This window comes from Plutella xylostella, chromosome 19 (assembly GCF_932276165.1).
Source record: "Plutella xylostella chromosome 19, ilPluXylo3.1, whole genome shotgun sequence".
Lineage (NCBI taxonomy): Eukaryota > Metazoa > Arthropoda > Insecta > Lepidoptera > Plutellidae > Plutella > Plutella xylostella.
The window spans coordinates 7408122-7424016 of record NC_063999.1 but is presented as its reverse complement, the minus strand read 5'-3'; the positions used below and the strand labels follow the sequence as shown (position 1 = coordinate 7424016).

Here is a 15895-nt window from a genome sequence, read left to right as displayed (position 1 = left end):
ATAAATACAGAACAGTTCAGTTAGGAGAAGTGTGTGGGAAGCAACTTAGCGCATATGTGTGCTCCTAAGAGCGAACAATTAAATTTGTTTCGAGAGTTATATATAAAATGGGTACTATTGAACCAATTGTTATGTAGCAAATATCAAGGGATATGGTGCTCAGCATACACAGTGAATTAACGACTGTTGCATTGCTGTACTTCGCGCGACAAATAAGTAAACTTTCTAAAACGTGTCTCCTCTAATACGTTTTATTAACATTCCTCGGTTGAACTGCGTCCTGTTTATTCTAGATCCTCCAAGTGCTAATGTACAAAGCTCTCTTGACTTGCTCTTGACGGAAGGACGCTTAACACATCACCTTTTTCTGAGTTCGGTCAGAGGGTGCAGATTGAACAATAATCGGTGTTCAGCTTCAAAGTCAAATGTTTTTTTCATCGTATAAATATAACATTTTCTGATGACCGTATTTTTTTTTACAAACTACTTAGAAGCGTAGGTAGATAATCTCGTTTTCTAATTCCATCAGAAAGCGTTCGACTGCCTCATCCACTTTAATATACCGTCTTATACAATGTTTGAATCACAGATTTAGATTTGCAGATCTAAAGGGTGTGGTTTTAATGAAACAATGAATAAACGGTTTGCGTGTCAGACAAGGTTCAAAAGTGTATGTATACATTATTTAGCTTATGAATCAATGAAATATACATTACAGATTGGGTGGCACGACATGTTTATCGTCGTAGATAACCTCATTTGATGCACGTATCACCATTCACATCACTATTTTTATCGCAAATAGCGGTATAGTTTTATCTACGTCCATAACAGTGCCGTACAGCCGTGACTGATATTTATTTCTCATTTCATCGTTTCGGCTCTCCTTTGCATCTGACAATCACTCGTGAAATTCAATAACAATATAATGGCATCTGGATTGATTGACCATTTGCATTGCGGCGGGATAGTAAATTGAACATTTAAACGGAGATTTGGCATGATAATATTGCACATGGCATGTGTCCGCTCGGTATGGCATGTAGAAATTTGTTGGTATATAAAGCGACGGCCACACCGCCAGCTATAAAGCGAGCTACATGAGCGAACATCATATCAGGTTAGTCCGTTACTACCGAAGTATGTAAACATAAATAAACTATCTCTTTTATTCAAGTTTTCCTACATAATATTGTACTGTATTTTCATTCAGATTACCGCGATCAGGGAATACGCAATTTGGATTAGCGCAGCCCTACTGTACCTACAACTGTGTAGCCCTGCCCAACTGTCCGGTAGTGCAGCATAAATGTAATTTACCTCAGTGAATCCCTTCACAAAGGAAAGGTATAAATCCTAAGTTGTCGTTCATTATGGCCCAACAGTTCGTCCCTTCTGTCACTACAAAGTAAATAGGGTTAAAAGGTCCCAGTTTAATCTTGGTATTGTTGAATTCGCATCAGAGAGCTTTGGCCTCTTTCATAACGATTTCTTGTCGGTGTGTTAGTAACTAACGGTGTTTGAGGCTAGGCATAATACTTTCGATTACCACCTAAACGAAAAATATCTCATTCGCACTGATCCAGCCGTTTGTGAGGGTGAAACCAAAAGTACAAAAAGTCCTGCAAATGAATTCTGGTGCGTATTGCGACGTATAAAAACGAAATGTATAATTTCACATTAATAACGTTCACAACATATAATGAACGTTACGTATAACAAAAACATCTATATTTTCATAAGGTATAAGATTCAATTGGTATAACGTACATTTCATATAATATCAAAATAACTAACACTCACGAGGACTAATATCAATTCGTATAACATACATTACGTATATCAATTAAAATATATACCATCATTTTGTATAAAGTTCTTCTCATATCACATAATCTGTTTTTAATTACCCAACGCCGTCAAACCCCCTAGCACCAAAACCTAAAGATAGGTGCGACGACAAGCAAAGCGAGGAGGAGCGTGTTAGGTGCAAGGTCGAAACCAAAGCGGAGCGCAGCGAAGCGGAGCTGAGCGTCTCCCAACATAGCTTCAATAATAATATATTTTTTTGTTCATTATACATGATTATATTATATCCGTTGAATAATATATGTTATAAACGTTATATATTATGAACGTTATACATTTTAATCGATATATCAATTGAAATTATACTTTTTTAACGTTATCCTTTACGAAATTATGTATTTAGTATATACCTCGTATTACTTACCCGCTATGAAAATGTAATATTTTATAGTTTATCTACCCCACCTGTATGGTAGGTACAGTGTGTCTTCTGTTCCTTTCTACATTACGCGTTTAAATTCAATTAGCGAAAGGCCCTAACCTGCAGCCGCAAAAATGGGCCCTTGTGATTTAGTCCCATGCGACATTAAGTAACCCTCCTTTGGGCAGCAAAAACAGCTGGGTCCTGTAATCAACGCATGTCTGAAACTCAGGAAAGGGGGGGGGCAAAAAGAGGTTATATCTATCTCCAAGAAATGGTTTTAGGCCTAGAATCACGAGTACAGTACATTCTTCTGTGGTACTAGGTATTCTGTAAATTGTCTACTGCGCAATTTTTCAGACATCATTCACATCACAATTGCCACATAATTATATCGACTTAAATATAGCTTTTACTAATAATAAGTTTTTTTTTTCTCATTTACGTATCAAGTTTACAAGTTGTAACCAGCCAACAAACAAATGGTGTTAACATTTGAAAAACATCGACCATAAACTAAAAACAAAATAAATAAAAACCCTGTAAACTTTACATAAAATTTCTTACTTGTAGTCTAAAATCGAGAATGCCATACCAATCGTGTTGACATTTGAAAATTATCGACCATAAAACATGATAAAATGGCTACAAGGCCTAACATTTTCAGAGCCTGTAAAATGAAATGCCAATTGGTTGTATTGTTACAGAATTGGATCTCCCTACTTCGTTTACACATAAATATTGAGTAGATATTCACTTTGATTTCCTGAAAATCACATGTCACTCGTCAAAAACCTTATTCGCCAATTTTATTTTTTATAAATACTACTTATAACAAATTTCTGAGTCAGTAATTTACTTAATAATTATTAGTAATACACAATCATGCTCGCTACTGGGAAGCAATGAAAAAGTTGAACATGGTTGCTTATCTTTTCACTATGGTGCATGACCAATCCTAGAAATACTCTAAGTAGTTAGTAAGTGTTTCTCAGTCGCTAAGAAGAAGATAACGAAAACCTCATAGACTTATGAGTCACATTATGCATAAGTAGGTAAATAAGAGAAAATTTAAGTGAACTTTTCGTACTATTTTTATGATATCTTTGAATAATGATACTCGTGTCTGCCATTGTACCAGTTCAATGGCTCCGCGAAACAATAATAACATTGTGGTGTGAAAAATGCGTCGCTGCCCCTTTGTTCCCATTGTGTCAAATGTTCTCGCGAAACAAAGTTATGCAATCCTGATTGATGAGCTGCTGGTGACGACCACATCATAAAGTTGTTCATGACAACGTGGGGACACTGGTTGTAAGTTATATTATAACTGTGCGTAGGATCAGTCTGGCGTGAGGGGTCCTTTGCAAGGCTATAATATCGGGAAAACCGTGATCAAAATGTAACCGTTCCTTTTTTTACACAAAAATATGTGATAAAATTGACCATATTTATGTTTGTATAGTACATTGTTGTCTCATTTAACCATACCATCAGAGACATCTTTCATAAAAAAAAGTTAAGAGTCTTTTCAAACTGGCAGGATAGTAAATTCCAGTTAATCTGAGAGGTTGTTGGCTAAGTAATCACGTTAACTCGCCGTCGCCGCCCTCGACTCAAGAGGGAACTTCAACATAAAAAAAAAAATACCGTAGCATTTGGTCTGACTATCCGACCCAAATACTCTGACATGTTCTGACTAATGTTAGTATCTGACATTTAGGTGGTGTAGTTATGTCCCTTTATAATAGTGTACACATCAGATATCGAATCATCAGTAAACTTATGTTTTTCTTACTTGCTGCCTTCCTCGCCATCATGTGAATGACATCAAGAAAAGCCTAACAGAAAAACATTTTGAACAGGAAAAAAATATTATAGGTGGCGAAATTCCACCCTGTTACTGATATTGGTTGATGTTGTCTAAAACTTTTCTGAGGCAATGCGGGTAGTTAGCGGAAGGCTAGCGGCTGCACCACTTCACTTTTGGCGCCCCTTCTGCAGCTCTCCACTTCCGCTAACCTCTCCACTAGGTCTTGGCTCCGAATATGAGACTAATAAATTGAAAATAAAATGAAACGTATGCGTTCCTTCAAACCGCCGCTGACGGCTTGTATATGAATATACCTATGTGGAGGGAACGAAACAAGTATTATGTCTAGATCTTAGCCGATGTAGTCGATAGTTTCTGCCTAATTCCTATTTTTCTAGGAGACATGTGTATTTTTGCAACACTCTGTATAAGTAGGTATTTCGCTGACTCTATTAGTGAAGTAAATTTTCAATTTTCTCTATATTAGGTTTCTCTCTCGATAGGTATACTTATTAAATGTATCAATTATATTAGTAACTACCATAGACATACTTAACCAACACACAACGTGCGTGCAAACTATGTAACTCAAAATAACACGAAAATAGTTGAGTATTCCCTTTGTGTGTGAACTGTATGGTGTAATCACAAATATTAGCCGACCGGCCGATAGAGCTTCCCAAATTTACAAATACTCATGGGGTAGCTATTTTACCAATATGTACCTATATGCACGAGCAATGAAAAAGTTCCACTTACAAAATTCGAACATCAAATGGCCCAAATTTTAAAAAAAAAAAATAATAATTTATTTAGATGCGCTGTTAGGTGTACTTTAATATTAAGCTAGCCTTTTCCGTTTAGGAGTAATTAGGGGCTATGTTACTGGAACTTTTTCTGATTATATTGTCAAATAAGCTCTTTAGGTACATTATGATTTTTATAAACAGGGTTATACAACAATCTTCACCTCTGGAATAAAACTTGAAATTAATTAGAAGAAACTTATAATACCCCGTTTCTTCAGTTGAAATTACGTCGTACCTATTACTCATATATCATATGATACCTTCGATATCGTTTAACTAACGCAATATTGAATAAACTACTGTTGAACGCTGTCAGTGGCAGGTCCCGGCCATGTGTGCGCTAAATGGATAACCGTATCTCCGAATGCGGGTGGCCGATAAATGTTATCATTATCATGCTAATATTATAATGAGAAAATATTTGTGTGTGAGTGTATGTAAAAGCATAAATTAAAAAACTACTGAACCTGTCTCAATAATTATTTTATTATTATATCAGTCATTACGGAATTCTTACGAGAAACCCTTCGGGTTGCGAACTTGTAAAGCTAATAAAAGCTTGTAATTGATATGATAAGTATATCACTTTTTTGTTGCTGAACTCTTTATCCATAATAGACAGATGCATTTATAGGGTAGATAAGATAAATATTTGACAGCGCTAAACGTCTGTTCAACGTGTGTCTAGTTTTTGTTGTAGTAGGTAAGACCGATGTCTGCAAAGAGCACACATTGCGCTGACTGAATGCAACAAAATATTGTTAACGGACTTTATAAATGAGACTTCACTTTCGAAAGTGGAATTGAGAAAAATGGCGGCAAACGTAATGTCACACTATTCTCTATTTAGTTGCCGCTGTTACGTGCGGAGGCGGCACTTTGCAGTTTAAACAACGTTTTTACTGGAAAAGTTGAAAACTACGCTCGCACTCGCGGGTTTAAAAGCCGACTTTGTAATTTCATTCATAGGGTCAACAGCTGCTGTTTTGTCGACAACGATCACGAATGTTGAATATTGATGTCGAATTTGAATGTATTTTTGGCTCCCACGGTGTTTGGAATCCAAACGTAACATAAGAGTCTGAATTAAGCTTGTTACAACTAAGTTGGTGACGATGTTGAAATAGTACCTACGAGTATGTCTCGTGCATGTCGATTTTCGCATTTTAATCCAAAGTGAATACCTATCTGCTTGTATCTAGGTATCGCCGGCTGATAGATGTCGCAGGCCTATCGCGATGTGACTTATCACTTCCAACAAGAAAGACAATCCTTCATCAATGGTGCATTGGCGTGTGCCGGTACAATGTTACACAGTTGCATCTGCGCCCAAAGCTGTGCTACGACAAAATAAAACTCTCAACTAACCTTGATCCTTAAATATTTTTAGAACTTCAGCCAAACGTGGACTCAATTCCAACAGTCTTAAAGTCGCATTACGTCTAAACTTCCTTCTAAGTCACCGGAGCAGGACATAGAAAAGCGGAGGACAGAGGAAGGTAGAGGGTTAAATAAAGTATTTCTGGTCGCCGCCTATGAATACAAATACGCTCTTTCACAGTTTTATTAATGTTTCTACGTGGTTCAAGTAGTTCCTTTAAAGTGACACCGGAGCCATCAAAATGAAATATTATGAGGGAAACTTATAGCTTAAACGTTTTTTCACAACTTGATTACAATCGTAAACGGTTATGAAAAAGGCCAAAAGGAGCATTTTCAAATGTCGTATCGCTTTAGTTCAGTCAGGCGACATTGTAGCTCAATTTTCTAGAGGTGACAATCGTCGCCTTATCTTTATTAGGTATTTCATATTTAGGTGGTGCTAAACCAGCGCGACACAAAGTATTTTATAATATTCTGTAACGACCTTTGCCATGAAATCTCTAATTCTATGTCTTTGATACACTTGATTATTTTGCAAATAATTTCAGTATACATTGATCAATATTAATCGATCTAAACCAAATTACAGTTGTTGTTGTCCTGAGAATGCAAAGGTTCTCCACTAACAACCGCGTATCTTAAGCTACACAAGACATGACTGGTTCCTTACTACAATAGAAACATATTAGCAGAAAAACCCTGATCAACTTAACCTGACACGCTTTACCGACGACGACGTCAAATTCTAAGCACTGCCCGGGTCTCCTATTTACTCCGTAGGTCGCGTCAAGTGTCACCGCCGTAGGCCGCGTCACGATACTCATAACATCTACGCGCCAACGTCGGCGTGTGAGGGAGACCGCATCAGTACATTTCTATAGTGAGCATCGTGACGCGGCCTACGGCGTGACGCTGGGCGCGACCTACGGCGTAAATAGGAGACCAAGGCCTTAAGTCTTGATGCATCTACGATGACAATGTCAAAGAGCTCTCAAAGAATTCTGAAGACAAAACACGTTCTAAAACCTGTAACCCAACGAAATAAGGTTAGTTTTTGCTTACTCACAAGGTCTAGTAACTACCTACCAGGTCGCAATGACATTATGAATTTTTAAATTGTCTTCGGATAATTCGCAAACTGTTCTCTCCGAAGTATTTCTAATATAAGAACTTGTAAAGGTCGAGTGCATCAACTTATTAAATGGCATTTAATATTCCTTCAATTATTCACCGGAGTTGATCTGTTTGAGCTTTCACATTTTCCTGTAGTCAGCTGTTAGCTGGACGGCTTTGCAGTTCCAAACTAGTTAGTAAGGTCTTTTTAAAGACGTCGTGACTATTCAAAGTATAGCCAAGCCATTGGATTTCACAATGGATGAATAAATAGTTATGGATTTAGGATTGTGCTTATTCAATTTGTTCACAACTTGGTAATTTTTTTTAATTAAAAGTAGATATTAATATGCACAATAATATCGACCCCATAATAAAACTTCAGGTTAGCTAAAGGAGTTTTCACAACCGATTAAATAATTTTCCTGCTTTTTCAACAACCCATTGGCTCTAAAATACAGGGAGAGTTTTTTCTGATTAAATATATTGATTGAACTATACCATTATTGAAATGAATTTCTAATGTTGTGACGCTAATAAAATAATCGAACATAAACGATTCCTCCCGTCTAATCTTAGGTTAAACCAACACCGTAACATAGCACCAATCATGACATAGTATAATTTATAATATTTGAATCCTCGATGTTCAGTTTTGCTGGCACATTCAAGATCCCACTCGAAGTCTAGAAGATAGATCAAGTGGCACTGCATATCTCCACAAGCCGTAGCTCTTACCTCTCCACAGCGCAGATATTGCGGAGCATAAGGTGAGGTAAGAGGAGCTCCGTCCGTTTCCATACTGGCAAAAAAAAAGTAGAAAAGATGAATTTTGCAGTTTTGCAAGACTCTTTTTTTTGTCACCGATCGATCGATAATAAATCTTAATCTAGTTATAAGTTTTGTGTTAAATGTTATTTAGATTCTTGAGCATGTAATTATTACATTACAAACAAAATCTGTCCAGTCAGATTAATCTAAATCTATTTCATTAATTTCATATAAAAATCAATAAAATAAGGGTAACATGATTACATATTGAATTTCCCGTTTCCTCACATATTTGCCAGTATTACAAATACCTACCTAGTATTTTTTTCATTCTATGCCTAGCAAACTAGTCGTTTGTAAGGTTTGACTTTACTAAAGACTAGTGTTCCTACTACTACGTTTGAAACCCCAAACAGATTTGGTAGAGTATACGTTTACCTATGGAATATGTAGGTACTTAAGTAAATAAAATAAAAACAGTGTTTGGTGTAATCAGCTCCTATGTATTTTATTATTATGGCTTATAACTACAAGTAGTGCGATGCTAACAATTAATTGACAAAACCATGGTTTTTAGGCTACATTACCTAAATCAATTCCAATTAAGATATAGGTAAGTACATATTTTATTAAATTCATTCATCAAATTGAATTACACAAAAAATATAAATATATATAACAGCAATGTGTTGCATTAATGCCCTGAAACACATATTGATAATATCTACGAAGTAGATTAAAGTGAGAAAAAAAATATATCTCATTTTTGTACATTAACCATAAGTATGATAAAAAGCGAACTACTTACAATACATTAATATCTATCACAGCATTTATTTGGTGCTAGTTTTACATTGTTTAAATATTCTTACAACTATGTAGGTACAATATTAAAATTATATGCAAACAATATTTTTTAATTACAGGGATATTTAAAGGTTCTACAGTTGCATAAATGCTTCAAAATAGTCACTTGTGTGAGTGTGCAATAGTGCAATGAAGAAAAGTTAAAAATAAATGCATTATAAATTGCACTAAAAATGCTTTTACATCGTAATAAGTAGGTAAAATCAAGACAAATAAATGAATTAATAACCAAGCTGAAGTTATTGAATTTAAAAAAATCCTAGCTAGAGGAACCTGGACCAATTTCGATTATCAGTATCTCGTCATTGGTAGTGCCTAATTTTTCCATACAACCATAAACAATAATAAAGTTTCTGTGAAGTCACAAACTAGGTGTCGTGTTAGAAATATTCTTTTAAATCAAGAAATCATTATTTTATATCTAGAAGTAACTTATTCTAGTCATAAGATTGACAAACCACACATCCTGCTAACATTACAACGACTTGCTTTTTCTATGACTACCGGTATAATAGCCTACGTTACAATAATATTAGGCCACGAATGGGCTTTATATATAGGTAAAGTAGATTAAATGTATGGTGTTCTTATTTATTTTCAACATAGTTGTTTAAGTCTTAAGTTATAAAGGAACCATAAAATAACTCTGTAACGTATATAACTTGCTATCTAGACAGCATTCATATTTTACATAGTTACAGTAAAAATAACATTTGGACCGCTCAATCACGAAATTAAATGCTAGAAAGTTAACGGTGGATATTAAAAAGCAATCAGTATGCAAAATCTCAATTAGAATGTCATTATGATTTGTAGCCACGTCAGGGGAATGTAAAAAGGGTTTCCGTAGACGATTATAACTTGGTGTCCCTGAGCATGACGGCTGCTTCATAAGACGGTAGGCCGCTGTCTGGCCGCGGCGCCGGTGGAGGGCAGAGGGCACAGGGCTCTGTCACTACCTCCTGAAAAAATAAAGTATTGGATGAGAAGCTTTTAGTTACCACTAGCTGTTCCCGCGAGCTTCGCTTCGCTTTACAAAGTTTTCCCGTGGGAATTCCGGGATAAAAAGTAGCCTATGTTCTTTCTCAGGGTCTAGACCATATGTATACCAAATTTAATTCAAATCCATTCAGTAGTTTTCGCGTGAAAGAGTAACAGACAGACAGACACAGTTACTTTCGCATTTATAATATTAGTTAGGATTGTCAAGTTCAGTAAAAGATTTTGGGGTGTTGCGTTACGATTCATCATCTCCACCCATCACGTCCCCACTGCTGGGGCTCAGGTCTCCTTCCAATGAAGAAAGTGTTCCTTATTTGAATTATATTGCATCCGTTCACATCAATACACGATATTCCTTGTCGCCTTAAAATTTATGACGAGATCAAATTGCTACGACGACGCGACGCCGACGCTTAAAATTCAAATAGCTATGTATGCGATAAAATTGTATACTAGTAAATTGTGAAACACTTAAATATATTGATACGTGACATCATACTATGGAACTGTGCGCGACCCATGAACTTATGCATGTGTTGCAAAAGTTGTTGCAAAACTGATAAATTTTTGATCTTCGACTTTTCAAAATATGTAAAAAAATGCGTTTCCATACTAACTTTGTACATTGTATACCTACACAATTTCCAAACTTTAACTTACAAGATACATACAAGATTATTTATTTTTTATCTTCGATACAAAATTTTAAAATCCGTTTCCGCCCAAGCCCACGATGCGGATACAGGGGCGCATTTATGGCAAATCGCGATCTAGTGATGTTTATCTACGTCGATAACAAACCCGTGTAGCGGCAGCAGCGCTCGACAAAACTTATGGCTATAAAAAAATCAAACTAACCCGTAGTATATGACATTCCTTGTCGGTGAAGTCCTCCACCACCGTGTCGTAGGCGGGCGGCGGCTCCGGGACCGGCAGCTCCTCGCGCACCTGCTGAGATCATCATATCATATTTATTTGTTAATTGTAATAATATGTGGGGACATCTCACACACGGCCATCCAATCCCAAGCTAGGCAGAGCCCTGTAATATGGGTATCGGACAGCTGATATATCTACACAGATACATACGCTTAAAGATGTCACTTTTGGAGTACCACAGGGGAGTATATTGGGTCCAACATTATTCATCATCTATATGAACGATATTCATTCGCTGTCTATTAAAAAGGCCGATTTAATATGCTACGCCGATGATACAGCAACTATCTTCCACGGTAATACCTGGGCCCAAACGTTCGCTAATGCTGAGGCTGGAATGTCGTTGGTAGCTGACTGGCTGCAGAACAACCTACTTACACTTAACACAAATAAAACTAAATATCTGGCATTTCGAATAACACAAGCCTCACAACCTCCCAATAACTTGAAAATTAAAATACACTTCTGCAATGGCAGTAGCTCACAGTGTGACTGTGAGGGTATTGCCAATGTTCCGGAAATAAAATATCTTGGTGTTATCGTGGATCAAAAGTTAAACTTTCACTCCCACATATCAGCGCTATCCGCAAGAATCAGAAGGATCATACCAATTATGAGGCATCTTAGAGAAGTTGCCACTCTAGATACCCTGAGAACGGTGTACTTCGCCCTGTGTCAATCTCTTCTAATTTACTGCATATCGTGCTGGGGCAGTGCTCACAAGACCACTATGATAACAGTTGAAAGAGCACAACGATCAGTGCTTAAGGTATTATTAAAAAAGCCACGTCGACATCCCACAAAAGCTCTCTATGAGGAGATTGCACTTCTCAGTGTGCGCAAACTTTATATACTCAAAACATTCACCGTCACTCACAAAAACACCATAAACTCTACCGATTTCCTGGACATGATACAGAAGCGGGTGTTTAGGGTTCCTTTGCCTTGTATAAACACAGTGTTTGCCAAACGTTTTCCGCCTTTTGTAACAGCGCATATCTATAACGAAATCACCAAACAGTGTGATATAAAGGATCTATCCATGAGGGAAGCCAAATTGGTAGCCCTCCGCTGGTTGACCGAATTATCGTACTCTGATGCAGAGAACTTGTTAATGTGCGTTGATTAATATATATACTTATTTATTTATTTATATTTTTTTTTGTATCTACTATATATTTATATATGTGTTCTATATTTGCTTGTTTACGGTTTTAACTTAGCATACTTACGTAATTACAATATATATTTTTGTTATATGCATGCCTTCATTATTTTCAATAGTTTAAAAAAATGTTTCATTTTACGTCCTGCGTGACAAACCGGGCTTTATGACTTGTTTTGTATAAGTTCGAACCTGATCTCTCACGATACAGGTGTTACCTAGTGTGAGGATCACAGTATGTTGTTATGTAAGGTAAACTTTATATTTTAATAAAAACATTTTCATTTTCATTTTCACATACATATTAACATCCAAGACCCGAGTAACAAATATCTGTCCCTGCCGGAAATTGAACCCAGGACCGTCGGCAAAGCAGTCAGGGTCACAAACATACAATATTCGGTCGTTAACAAAATAGGTGCTCTACATTTTTTTCCAGGGTGGCTGGAGGTGGCCCTGAGAACCGGTAGGTACGTGTCATATGATAAGTAGTTTATCTGAGAAGAAAAACGGCATTAATAATATTCCAGAGAAATGATTATACCTGTGCCTAACTAGTCAGAACCAAAGACAAACAATGCTATATTATTTAAGTACGGATTCTCAAAGCCAGAGTGTACCCCCTGGGTATACCAACATAATCCAAGCAGCTAATTATATTTTAGCCTGAGCTCTACTCTGTATGTGCAATAATTGCAACAAAGCTTGGAGATTAAGTAATTATTTAGACTTTATAGCTTTCGTTATTTCATGAATAGTATCAAAAACTATCGTGAACATGTTCACAATACATAAGGTTGCTATTGCCAAACTGGACTAGACTCGCACAGGACCGGAAGAGCAGCAGTGGGCAGATAGGGGCTGACAATGATGATGATCGCCAAAAAATCTTAAGAGTAAAATATACATACATACAAGTAAAACACCGAATATTTAAAACCATTATTAATACCAGTCCGTGTTGTTCTATTAGACCACCGGTCGTCTAATACGGTAAGAGGAGTATTGGATTAGTACTACTCGATCACCAAAAGTTTTCTCTTTATATACCGCACACACGGCATACACACAGTATTAGTTCAGCAGACGGCGCCCATATGTGAATACTAACTTCCTGTTTTATGGAGACACATAAAAACTCAGTTTTCATAGGGCCACACTAGAGCTAGAAAAATATTGTGTTTATTTCGCTGACGCAATGTGATCCACGAAAATAATGTAGCACTCAGCTCCCGTAATAACACAAGACAGTATTTCTCAAATATAATGTTGCTAATTTATTTCGTTTCCTTCATTTCAGATGTTTGCAGCGGACGGGCGTCTGAACACTGCCTTATAGTGAGATGGTGAGTGCCGAATACCAAAGTTGAACAGTGTTTTCAACTCATCAAATAAGAGTTTTCCATGACGATATCACCACATCATCAGACTTCATAATTCACTGAAAGATAAACTGGGCATACATATCCTTTACCTTTCAATAAAATAAACACATACATAGGTTCATACTACAATCATACAGACGAATTGAGAACCTCCTTTTTTCGAAGTCTGTTAAAAAGTAAAGAACTTGTTCCTTATCGATTGAATACAATGCACTTTTAAAAAGTCTTCCACCAATGCTTTTAGTGGTAAAAAATAAATTGATGGATGATATTATTTATTTTACAAAGATGGGTGAAACCCGATATAAATAAATGCTATTTGTGTTACTGCTGGAAACTTTGTCCTATTTTTACTGCCTCCATCGAGTATTTTCCGAATGCAATCAATCATTGCTGAATGAGCCCGATCAATATTATATTACCATGATGAGAGTTTTGTACCTGAAGCCAAAATTAACTTCGCATATAAATATAACAAACTTTTGCAACACCCTGTATATGAAATGCATGCAATGGATTGTTACTGTTACACAAGAATATTCCTCTACGGTAAGGAAGGTATAGAATAATATTAAATCGATAATTCGTCATGTCTAACAAGAAACATGGGTCTTTTCAAAGTCAATGAGTCCAAGCCACGGTCGATCACATAATCGAGTTAGACGTAACAACTCGATAAGGATTCGATTCGAATGATCGACCGATTGGAGAGGCTCAGCCAATTTGTGGTAGTGGGTAGTTCACGCGTCATTACCGCCACCGCCGCCGCCGCCGCTGGCGGGTAATAGCCGCTCAGTGTACCCACAGCCTTAAATCGTAGCGACCGATACCGGTTTGCCAGTTTCATAGCATTTAATTTATTTATTGCGAAAGGTGGCTCACTTGCGAAAGGTGGCTTCTTGCAAAAGGTCACTGGTTATGATTGGATTGGATGCGGAAAGCTAAAGATCGCATCCAGTGGCGTGCTTTGGGAGAGGCCTACGTCCAGCAGTGGACAGCTATAGGCTAATGATGATTACCGCCACTAGCGGGTAATAGTCGCTTAGTGTACCCGCAGCCTTAAATCGTAGCGACCGATACCGGTTTGCCAGTTTCATAGCATTTCATTTATTCATTGTTTCGTTTCTTGGCATGGCTTTGCGTTTTAGTTATGTAGGTAAAGGAATTGTGTTACAATTAAAATAGGTTTAATTAACCACTGCACTAAACTAGTTAGTTGAATGTCTTGCATGAGAAAGATCTAGAATAGAGGTTTGTCGTAGTCATGTGGGACAGACGATGATGGCTGGTGATGATCACTAAAAACACGACTGTTAATATTCTGGGCAGTGGACAAGACCTGCAATTCAAATTATTACTTATTTAGTTTCAACGTTAAAAACTATTCAGCCATTTGGCAGCTACACTACCACAGACAGATACACCCTAAAACAAACACTCAGATACACAAACACTTTAAACTAACAATACTCCTTGTTTACCGTCGGGGTTAAAATACACGACTCCCATTCACTGGTTCGAACCATTTGTCGTAACAAAGTGGGTAAGGATTCGACTGTGGAGCGGTACTAACCACAGAGGGTGGTTCGTACGCATTGTAATCAGGTGCTCCGGTAATAGCCACTTAGTGTTCGCCGCGGTCAGGGAAACGGGGGCAATGCACCTCTGTATTTATCTATGGTTTTTGGTAAAAAAAAAACATTTAAATTTTTATTTACATTGACTCATAGACTATATTATAACTGCATTGACTGCTAGGTTCACAGAACACAGTTACTCCTGCTGGGTCAGTGCAAAAGTGATAGCTAATACCAATTTCTCGAGATTTCATAATATAGTACAATCATGCCAGATATTACCGAAGGACCCCGGAAAAGAATCCGCCGGATAGCTGCAGCCGCGACCGCCCCGCCCGGCCGCGAAGATAGGTGAGTGCCGTCATCTTGCCATAGTAGCTTGAAAGCAAATATACATTGAAAAGCGGTCTACTCATTATACCTACGAGGGTTCACACGCATGTCTCAAAACAAAGCGATGCCGAGGCCCCTATCCCTGCACCCGCTTGCACCGCGCGTCATCTCGCTAGCTCGCGGGAAACCAATTATCGCAAATTCGATTTTTATCGCAGCATTTCGTCGGCAGCTCGATCGTTAAATCTATTAGAGTCGAGAATAAACCCCCCCGTGGTTTAGGAGCTCAGATGCCTTCTAGCTATTAAATTGGATCGGTTTCACTGAACCATGCATCTTTGGCATGGCGAACGGGTACTATAGGACCTATTAGGTGGTATGAGCTAGACTGGATAATGGCTTTTTTATCGACTTCCGATCGTGTTATAAAAATAAGTGTTTACCCCTGATAAAACGATCTATCACTTTATGCTCGTGCATGTAGGTTGGTATTATGTAATAACAATAA

At 37.3% G+C, this 15895-nt stretch overlaps 2 protein-coding genes across 3 annotated transcripts in view; one reads left to right on the top strand and one right to left on the bottom strand.

Annotated features, from left to right (window-relative positions):
* LOC119690635 (probable beta-hexosaminidase fdl) overlaps positions 1-15895 on the top strand; it is a 74476-nt gene that overhangs the window by 15321 nt on the left and 43260 nt on the right. The window contains exon 2 of the mRNA XM_038106370.2: positions 13393-13438. The gene's annotated coding sequence lies outside the window, so the exon portion shown is untranslated. The remainder of the gene's footprint in view (positions 1-13392; positions 13439-15895) is intronic.
* Positions 8602-15895, bottom strand: part of LOC119690639 — a 28398-nt gene continuing 21104 nt past the window's right edge. The window contains exons 4-5 of one of the 2 annotated variants that reach the window (XM_038106395.2): positions 10847-10939; positions 8602-9948 (exon numbers count right to left, since the gene is read on the bottom strand). In XM_038106395.2, coding sequence (XP_037962323.2) covers positions 9841-9948; positions 10847-10939 — 201 coding nt within the window. In that variant the 3' untranslated portion in view covers positions 8602-9840. The remainder of the gene's footprint in view (positions 9949-10846; positions 10940-15895) is intronic. The other variant, XM_038106396.2, reaches the window with a different exon arrangement.